Genomic DNA, 11074 nt, shown 5'->3' on the forward strand with positions numbered 1-11074 from the left:
GGGATGGGATGGAATGGGATAGGATAGGATAGGATAGGATAGGATAGGATAGGATAGGATAGGATAGGATAGGAATTAATAGAACAGAGTAAAGGTAAATTTTAATTTAGTTACACACACACACACACACACACACACACACACATTGATGTGTATCCTAGAGTTATTACTTAAAATCTGTTTCATGCTAACGTCAGAGTTTTTAAAAATCTGAAACCCCTAGCACTAGTCCCATGAAAGCCTGGTCCTTGTGGTTATGCAGTGTAGTCAACTTTTGGCCAGGGAGTGAGATACTGACCTTGCTTCTTTCAGGCAACTCAGTTAGGAATTGATTCTCTTAGGGCACCCCATACTTGGTTTGCTGGATGGCCCCACTCCACTTTCCCCCATAAAAACAACCCCCCTCAAATACTCTATTCAATATTTTTTAAGAAAAATACTCTAATGCCCTTTTATTAAAAAGCTGAAAATAGCTGATGGATATTGATATTTGCTGGACTACTTCCAGTCTTTTTTTCAGTAAGTGTAGTATGGCTAAACTGAGACCCTCTCTTTAGAAGTATAACAGTATTTATCAGTACTCTCAGATGTGAGTCTACAACCTAGATTCTAAAAGAGCAGGAATAATTCCTTTCAAGTGTCATTATGTTTGGTCATCATAAATTCAGAAAGTCTCCATGGTTACTTTTATAATTTGTTTCTGAAATCATATTAACCTGAATTGAGTCTCCTTGAAAGCAGTGTAATAGTAATGTCATTGTATTGACTAGTAGACACTAATAGTTTTCAAACTACAAGCTTCCCTTTTCTTATTTTTATCAAGTGCTTTTGCTTCCCCATATGATTGTTCATGTGCCATGTAGGGCATAAGATGCTGAACCTCTCCACACCTGACAACCATCGTCATTGTCAGGGAACCAAATTCCATGTGGCCCTCACGGAGTTCCTACTCTCCTTCCAGCACATAGCTGTACCTCGTAAGCCATAATCAGAAAGTGCTAGAAGAGGGAAGCAAACCTCTCTCTCCCAGTGATATGAGGGCTCTCCTAGAACAAAACTTTCAAAGCAGCTACTTCTAAATAAGGAATGTTTCCAGTAGGCCTCTTTTTGTACAACAAACTCTGGAAACAATGACCAATGGCCTCCAGATCTACCCAATTTCTTCTTTGCCCAGGCTTTTCATTTTCCTTTTGTGTCTCCATGTGCCAAGCACATGCCCATGCCTCCAACACTGCTTTAATTGTTTGGAGTTCTATCCTCAACTTCTTTTCACATTACAGATACCGCAAAGTTTCCGTTTCCTTGTGACTACTCTTTCCTGCCTGACCAACTTTTAATTGAGCCCTCTGTTTCCAGCCCAATCCAACTTTGATCCCACCAACAGACAACTTCCACACTTCTTTCTTACAAAGGTTTGGAAGTATCATTTGGATGGTGAGGCCAGGGGACCTCTCTGTGCTTGAGTAACAGTTCAGTGGTTGTTGCTTGTATGTTCGTTTGGGGTGGAGGAGTTTGTTTATTGAAGAGATACTAACAAAATTATGAGGAAGAGGTGAGTTGACCTCTCAGCCACCTCTTAGAAATTCCCTGAGTTTTGCTGCAAAAGAGATGTCTGAGGTTTCATCCACACTCTTCTAAAGCGACATGCACATCAGCTTGGGAACTATTTCTGAGGCATTCTGAACAACCAAGTAGATGGTGTTTCTCAGTATCAAAGCTGGCTCCACCTTGTGCTGTGGCAAAGGACTCATGTTTAAAGGGGAGCAAATGGGATTTGTACTCCAGAATCATCCATTTGTGTTTTCTTTATCCTATACAGTAAACATTCTTTCCCCATAGAGCCATGCAAGGAAGACAATTTTCAATGTAAAAATGGAGAGTGTGTTCCACTGGCAAATCTCTGTGACGGTGATCCGCACTGTGAGGATGGCTCCGATGAAGCAGACTGTGGTATGCCTTCTTTTTAGGAAAATACTTTTATGACTTTATCCTCTGCATTTGGATTCTACGGTGTAAAAGAAAGATTATAAGTGTGTTTATTAGGACTTGTTTTGATGCTTTGGAATGAGAACATCTCATCTCTGAGATGATTTTAGCACCTCGTCCCTATCTGGTTAGGAGAAAAGTTAATACGCAGGCCTCAGTTTATTGTTTGTTTCAATTTGGCCACACTTATTAACTGTAATTCTAGAGCAACAAATATTCATATAGGTATACTATACCACAGAGACAGTATTCCAAACCAAGCAGGCTAGCACCACACATATTGGCTACTGTGTTCTGTTTACTGCCCACATTTAGAGGCACCTGTATGCTTACTTATAACTCACTTTCTCCCCCTGCCCTGCTGAGTTTTCAGTCCGGCTCCCCTTCCAGACTTCAATAACATCGTGAGTAATGGATACTTTTATTATGTCTTTTTATTTCTAAGCAAATTTTTTACACTTACATACTATGCATCATGCACTGTAAATAAGTTAAAAAAAAATCTACAGTAAGAATTAGCTCTAATTGGCCAGGCGTGGCGGCTCACGCCTGTAATCCCAGCACTTTGGGAGACCGAGGCAGGTAGATCACCTGAGGTCAGGAGTTCATGACCAGCCTGACCAACATGGTGAAACCCTGTCTCTGCTAAAAATGCTCAATTAGCCAGGCATGTTGGCGGGTGCAATCCCAGCTACTCAGGAGGCTGAGGCAGGAGAATCGCTTGAACCCGGGAGGCAGAGGTTGCAGTGAGCCGAGATCGTGCCATTGCACTCCAGCCTGGGCAACAAGAGTGAAACTCCTTCTCAAAAAAGAAAAAAAAAAAAAAAATCAGCTATAGTTTACCCATGAGGAAACTGCGGCTTGGAAGTGATAAGTGGCTGCCAAAGTTCACACACCTAGTAAGGGCGAGAGCTGTTTTTGAACCTAAGTTTGTATAATTCTATAGTCACTGCTCTTAACTGTTGTCATAATAGGAAAAAAGGGTAAACAATGTAGCATTATTTTATACAATTACAACGTAGTGTTTGTAGGTAAGACTATAATTACTGATGTTTTCCTCCCTTGAAGAACTCACTTAACTTGGTCCAGTCCCTACCTGGCCACTAATGGCCTTAAAATTCTGTTCAAACTGGTTGTAAAATGACGAATGAGATGATAGAAATCGAATGGTATAAAAGCAAGTACAAAGAAAAGAGTTCTTTTTGGTGGGGCAGGAATTCCTAAAGTAATCTCTAAACTTGAATTTCTGTCTTTCAGAAGCTAAGTTTATATATACTCTTAGGTATACTCTTCACAAATAACTTTATTTTCTGTTTATTTGGTGTATAGATTTGTAATAAATTTGCATATCTCTGCATTTTCCATTTTTATAGTTATATAAAAGAGCAAAATTGTCTGCTAAATTTATATTTTTCAAATTAGACCTTCCATAATGCTCTTAAGAAAAACTACAATCAATCTCTAAACTTGAGATGTTAAGAACATTGCACATTTAGTTTAGAGGCCGTAATCTACTCTTATCAGTTTAGGTCAAAATGACCACATGTGTAATCTAATCTCTTTAATGCATCTTTTTTTGTTAATTTTTCTAAAAAATTAGCTGTAAATTTGAAAAATTTAATTCTATATATTTATTGGTTACAACATGATATTATTATATATGTTATATATAGGATGTATGGAGAATTGTATATATAGAGAATGTGTATATATGTATATAAAAATGTGCGTATGTATGTATATATAAAATGTGTGTATATATGTTTATATATAGAGAGAGAATGAAGAATGATTGAATTATGCTAATCAACCTATCCATCACCTTAAATACTTATCATTTTTCATGATGAGAAAATTTGAAATTTTGCAATTTTGCAAAATTTTGAAATATACAGTACATTATTATTAACTATAGTCACAGTGCTGTGTAAGAGATCTCACAAACTTATTCCTCCTGTCTAACTGAAGCTCTGTACTCTGAACAATGTCTTCCCATTCTCCCCACCCTTCAGTCTCTGGTAACCACCATTATACTCTCCGTGTGTTTAGTGCGTCTTTTCAACGGCACAACCAACAACAATGGTTTAGTGCAGTTCAGAATCCAGAGCTTATGGCATACAGCTTGTGCTGAGAACTGGACCACCCAGATTTCAAATGATGTTTGTCAACTGCTGGGACTAGGGTAAGTAATTCTACTGAGTTCCCTTTTAAAAGATTATCAAACGTTTTTATTATGATCAAATTAGGTTTAGCAAGAGCTTTAAAATTCATAAAGTTATGAATTTAGAAAATACACATTAGCAAAAGGGTGATAATACACATCTTGATTAACCCTATTTTCAAATAATAACCACTGTTGGTAACCTTTGTATAGCGTATAAATATAAGTACGAGTAAATGTTATATAAAATATAATATGCTCTGTTATATAAAATACTTATATGCGAGCATTTCTCATGATTTTATAATTTTTAGATGACTTTTTAAAAAATGAACTATTTCATTTTATGCTATATCATAATATACATAAACAATCACAAGGGTACTACAGAGAATATGATTTTGCTATATCTTTGCAACACATTTACAATAGCTTTTTTGGAAAATTCATAGAGGTGCTATTGTAGTGGGAGAGGTTTTGCAAAATTTGTAAAATATTTTAAAAATTAAAAATTTTGCATAACCTCTTCCACTACAATAGTATTTCTATAAATTTTATATGATAGAAAGATAAAGAAGGATATTCTCAGGAAGGATGATGCAAGTAAAAATTCCAATTAATAACTCATCAAAAATGTATTATACCTCCCAGTCTAATGCCATAATAGCTTGCATCAAATATGTAATTTCGCCATATTTGATTTTTACCTTCCCATGGAGTCTTAAAAGTAATTAGGTAGAAAATGAAAGTTATGAGTAGCAATAACATACTTATTTTGCATTTTACAACCTGTCAACTCTAACCCACCATTCTGATCCTTAAACATACATGATTTTAAAGATTTAATGATTACTAACCATGTTGGTTCACATGTGGTTATCTTTATAACTTATAACACTATATCATTTAAAGTTTGTTTGTCATATTAAACTATAAGGTCTATAAAGGGAAGAACCGTGTCTATTTTATACATTATTGTAATGCTAAAATCTAGACTAATCTTTGTCTTTAAAAATCAGTGCCAAATACTTAAGCAATAAATTATATTGTACACTCTATGTACATGTAAATATAGATATACCTATACATAAAAACATATGCCAAAAGTTTTCTAATTATAAAACATATGCTTTTCTCTTAGGTTGATTTCAAATGTTGGCTATTGTGAATAGTGCTGCAATAAATATGGGAGGGCAGATATCCTCTTTGATATACTGATTTCCTTTCTTTTGAATATATGCCCAGCAGTGGAAATAACTGGATTATATGGTAGTTCTATTTTTAGTTTTTTAAGAAACCTCCATAATGTTCTGCATAGTGGCTCTACTAATTTATATTTTCCCCCAACATTCTATGGGGGTTCTTCTTCCTCCACATCTTCACCAGCATCCCTTACTGCCTCTCTTTTGATAGAAGCTATTTTAACAGGGGTGAGAGGTATCTCACTGTGGTTTTGATTTGCATTTCTCTAGTAATTCATGATGTTGAGCATTTTTTCATATTCTTTTGGCTATTTGTATGTCTTTTTTTGAGAAATGTCTATTCAGATAATTTGCCCATTTTTAAAGTCAGAATATATGTTTTCCTTTCTTGTCGATTTGTTTGAGCTCTTTATATATTCTGGTTATTAAGTGCTTGTCAAATGGATAGTTTGCTGATATTTTCTCCCATTCTGTGGACTGCCTCTTCACTTCGTTGGTTATTCCCTTTGCTGTGGAGAAGCTTTTTTGCGTGATGTGATCCCCTTTGTCCATTTTGGCTTTGGTTGCCTGTGCTTTTATGGGCTTACTCAAGCACTCTTTGTCCAGACCGATGTCCTGGAGTGTTTCCCCCACTGCCTTATTCTAGTGGTTTCAACATTTTAGGTCCTAGATTTAACTATTTAATCCATTTTGATATGATTTTTCTATATGGTGAGAGATAAGGGTCTAGTTTCGTACTTCATACAGTTCTCCAGTTTTCCCAGCATCACTTATTGAGGAGATTGTTCTTTCCCCCCAGTGAATGTTCCTGGTGCCTTTGTAAAAAAAAAAAAAAATCAGTGGGCTGTAAACATAGATTTATTTCAGGGTTCTGTATCCTGTTCTCTATTCTGTTCCATTGGTCTGTTTTCCGTTTTTATGCCAGTTATCTTGGTTACAGTAATTTTGTAGAATATTTTGAAATGTGGTAGTGTGAAGCCTCCAGTTTTGTTCTTTTTGCTCAGGATTGCTTTGGCTATTTGGTGTGTTTTGTGGTTCCATATAAATTTTAGAATTTTTTAAATATTTCTATGAAGAATGTCTTTGGTGTTTTGATAGGGATTGCATTAAATCTGATAGAGATTGGGAAGCATTGTTATCTTAACAATATTAATTCTTCCAGTCCATGAGTATAGGATGTTTTTTCATTTGTTTGTGTCATTTTCTATTTCTTTCATTAGTGTTTTACAGTCTTCCTTGAAGAGGTCTTTCACCTCCTTGGTTAAATTTATTCCTAGGTGTTTAATTTTTCTGTGGTTGTTGTAAATGGGATTACTTTCTTGATTTCTTTGTCAGCTAGTTGGTTGTTGATGTATAGAAACTGTAATGATTTTGTTTTGTTCATTTCGTATCCTGAAACTTTACTAAATTCAATGATCAATTCCTTTTTTTGGTGGAGTATTTAGGTTTTTCTATAGATAAGATCGTGTCATCTATAAACAGAGACAATTTGACTTCCTTCTTTCCAATTTGGATGCCCTTTATTTCTCTCTTCATTCTAATTGCTTTGTCTAGGACTTTCAGCGTTGTGTTGAATAAGAGTAGTGAGAGTAGGTATCCTTGTCTTGTTCCAGCTCTTAGAAGAAAAGATTTCAACTTTTTCCTGCTAAATATAATGATAACTATGGCTTTGTCATATATAATCTTTATTGTGTTGCGGTACATTCCTTCTATACCTAACTTAGCTTCTAACAGTTGGACTGAGAGCTTCCAGTTGTATTTCCAAATGCTTTGCCTTTAGAATGGAAACTTCCCAGCTCCAAGCCTCATCCAGGTGATGTCAGCCTCATCAGGAACGCAATTCCTGTCAAGAGCAAAGAGAGGAAATGAATGTCATTATTCATTATTCAAATAATCAATTTAGTTGAACTAATTTACACTCCCACCAACAATGTAAAAGCGTTCCTATTACTCCACATCTTCTCCAGCATCTGTTGTTTCCTGACTTTTTAATGATCACCGTTCTAACCGGTGTGAGATGGTGTCTCATTGTGGTTTTGATTTTATTTCTCTAGTGACCAGTGAAGATGAGCTTTTTTTCATATATTTGTTAGCTGCATAAATGTCTTCTTCTGAAAAGTGTCTGTTCACATCCTTCACCCACTTTTTGATGGGGTTGTTTTTTCCTTGTAAATTTGTTTAAGTTATTTGTAGATACTGGATATTAGCCCTTTGTCAGATGGATAGATTGCAAAAATTTTCTCCCATTCTCTAGGTTGCCTGTTCACTCTAATGATAGTTTCTTTCACTGTGCAGAAGATCTTTAGTTTAGTTACATCCCATTTGTCAATTCTGGCTTTTGTTGCCATTGCTTTTGGTGTTTTAGTCATGAAGTCTTTGCCCATGCATTGCCTAGGTTTTCTCCTAGGGTTTTTATGGTTTTAGGTCTTATGTTTAACTCCTTAATCCATCTTGAGTTAATTTTTGTATAAGATGTAAGGAAGGGGTCCAGTCTCAATTTTCTGCATATGGCTAGCCAGTTTTCCCAACATTGTGGAAGACAGTGTGGCGATTCCCCAAGGATCTAGACCAGAAATACCATTTGACCCAGCAATTCCATTACTGGGTATATGCCCAAAGGTTTATAAATCATTCTACTATAAAGACACATGCACACGTATGTTTACAGCAGCACTGTTCACAATAGCAAAGACTTGGAACCGACCCAGATGCTCATCAATGATAGACTGGATAAAGAAAATGTAGCACATATACACTATGGAATACTATGCAGCAATAAAAAAGGATAAGTTCATGTCCTTTACAGGCACATGGATGAAGCTGGAAACCATCATTCTCAGCAAACTAACACAGGAACAGAAAACCAAACACTGCATATTCTCACTCATAAGAGAGAGTTGAACAATGAGAACACATGGACACAGGGAGGGGAACATCACACACCAGGGCCTGTCCGTGGGTGGGGGACTAGGGGAGGTATAGCATTAGGAGAAATATCTAATGTAGATGATGTGTTGTTGGGTGTAGCAAACTACCATGGCACATGTATACCTGTGTAACAAATCTGTACCTTCTGCACATGTGTCCGAGAACTTAAAAAAAAAAAAAAAACTCAATGTCTAGTTTTCTAGATCTTTGTTCATATATGTACTTTTAAACTTTTTATAAAATGGGGTCAAACCACATTCTTTTGTAATTTCTTTCTATTCCTACTTTTATTGAGCATATTTTCTATAAATAGCATATATTAAAAATCTATTTGGTTTATGCATATTAGTCAGTCTTTCTGTACTTTAAATGTGTGTGTGTGTGTGTGTGTGTGTAATTCTTTTTATTCTACTTGTAAACTTTAACAAAAACTCTTTCAACATGGGGAGCTTTCAGAAATAAAGTCTTGGAAGAAAGCAAGTTGTAGGAGAAACAATGTTTTTTTGATAAAGAGTCAATAAAACCCAGAAACTGTTAATCTTTTATTTTCATTTCAAGTAAAGAACTGGGTAAGTGGCATTCATTCCAAGCTCCTACTTTAAACACTAATTTTAGTTCAATAGTGAATTCAAAGAGGTGAGGTCCTAAGAAGCCGTTAGCTTCAATTGCTCGGGAGTTGCTATCTAGACTCAGGAATTTAGTTTCTAAAGATTAAGCTAAGGAGATTGGGTACTTGACCTTGATTCCACATTCGATGCACCCGAGTGTCCTGGATGACTGAACTTCCCCTGCCCAGGAGATTTGTGTCTCAATTCATCACCTTTCAAAGATCACCATGTGATTATAAAAAAAGGAGTTCTTTCCATTGTGGTTTGTGAATTTTAACTACATTGTCTCCTGGAGGATGTGTTAGGTTCAGACGAGTTATTCGCAAAGGTCAAAATGATCAACGCTTTACTTTGACATAAGTTTTTTCAACGAATTGAATGAAACATGTTAGTTGGGTGACAGCAAAATGTCGATTCCTATATTTACATTCCTTCCAGCGTATTGGAAGGAAACATATATCTTTATTACATTTTAACAGTATATAATGTAAATATATTATTATTATTCCTGGATCAGAAATCTAAGCACTGGTGATGATATTGTGTCTGTTCCATGAACAAATAAGACATGGCTTTCTGTGCTTATGTGGTGATGATAGACACATAAACAGATAATTACAATATAATGTGATACATGCAATGTGCTGTAGCAGAACTTAAGTCAATAAAGGCATGTCAAGGAAGGTTTTCTAGAAAATGGCCTGAGCTGAGTGGATAACACACTGCTCTGTTCTATTTACTTACGTGGTTTTCCCCAGCCAGATTTTACTCTCTAGTTCACTGATCCCATTTCCCATGAATCATAGTCCTTCTAGCCAGATACAGAGACAAATAACCAGATTTTCAGTGTATGTAACACAAGTAGTACATCCCATTGCCTTAGATACAATATTTTTGATGAAGGTCAGGTGCTTGCTTTCTTCAGAAATGAATCAAGTAATCTCTGCAAAGACTTTAATCTTTGAGCCTGTGCTTATTAAATAGTTTCCATCGTGCTCTAGTAATTGAAAGAAAGTTATATCCTTAATGAGAATTTGTCTAGATTGGTGCATAGTAACTGAAAGAAAACTTAGTGAGTTTAAAATGATGTGTGTTTGCTGCAGTAGAAAGTAATTTGGTAGTCAATTTATTAAAAAGCCCCTGTAGTGTCTCAAGATTGTTTACGCAGATAGGGTACAAAATGCAATTCCCCTCCGATTCTAATAAATCATATGAGGCCTATTTCATTAGCCTTTCCTTTCTTTATATTAAACATTTTCATTTCCTACCATGTATTACATGCATAAGTGAAAAGTACCTTGAATAACATTTTCATGTCTTTGATCAAAGTATGAAAGAAAACATTTTATACTGATGCAACAACGAAGGTTAAAAAAACTTAGGGTAGTGCTTTTTTTAATGACATATCCTAGCAAATAGCATTTCCCTGTTACAACCCAATATATAAATGATATAGCTGATATACCCTGCTAAGTCATTAAAATCTGGAAAAAAATAATCATTTCTGTAAAACTTTACAAAATTTAGGAAATACTAATATCTCAAAAGTGGAGTTAGTTATTTGTGCTCTAATATGGTGGCCTATAAGGAATTGGTGTTAATTTTTAAATCCCATCTTAGTCCTGTCCAAGATCCTTCTAAATATCAGGAACATCAAGTTGGGCCTTACATTCTCAAATGCTAATAAATGGAATTACCCCAAGATTCTTCCTTTGCAGCTGTGTTTTGAAAATACTGGGGGAAGAGATTAAAATGTTTTCCGATAAGCCTTTCAAAAACATAGAGCATAATCATTTCAAATCTTATGTAACCATCACAATGAATTTGTTTATACAACTTAGCAGTGAGTTCCGGAACACTGGAAATAGAACCTGTGTTCCATCCTCGTTTAAGGCGGTAGACACGTAGCGCTTCTGCCCTTGTTCATATTTTCTGCCAATGTCCCAAAATTTTTAAGTATATGGGGAAAACCTTGACTTACTACAACTCAGGGTGCAAAACACCAACACAGATATGGGAACAGTAAAAAAAAAAAAAAAAAAGTAATTTGGCATTAGATGATGTTTGTTTACTTTGTAAGCTATACAAAGAAACAATTAAATAATATTTTACATTTTAAAAATTTTTTTATTTGTAACTTCAGCACAGAAGGTTCTTTTATTCTTAGCTATGTTACTGCGGTAGGGTGA

At 35.4% G+C, this 11074-nt stretch overlaps 1 protein-coding gene across 1 annotated transcript in view; it reads left to right on the forward strand.

Annotated features, from left to right (window-relative positions):
• The window catches only part of TMPRSS15 (transmembrane protease, serine 15), a 135809-nt gene that overhangs the window by 86396 nt on the left and 38339 nt on the right, over positions 1-11074 (forward strand). Inside the window, exons 17-18 of the mRNA XM_011926526.1 lie at positions 1840-1950; positions 4036-4168. Of these exons, the coding sequence (XP_011781916.1) occupies positions 1840-1950; positions 4036-4168 (244 nt within the window). The remainder of the gene's footprint in view (positions 1-1839; positions 1951-4035; positions 4169-11074) is intronic.

The sequence above is a fragment of the Colobus angolensis genome, unplaced genomic scaffold (assembly GCF_000951035.1).
Source record: "Colobus angolensis palliatus isolate OR3802 unplaced genomic scaffold, Cang.pa_1.0 Scaffold69, whole genome shotgun sequence".
Taxonomy (NCBI): Eukaryota; Metazoa; Chordata; class Mammalia; order Primates; family Cercopithecidae; genus Colobus; species Colobus angolensis.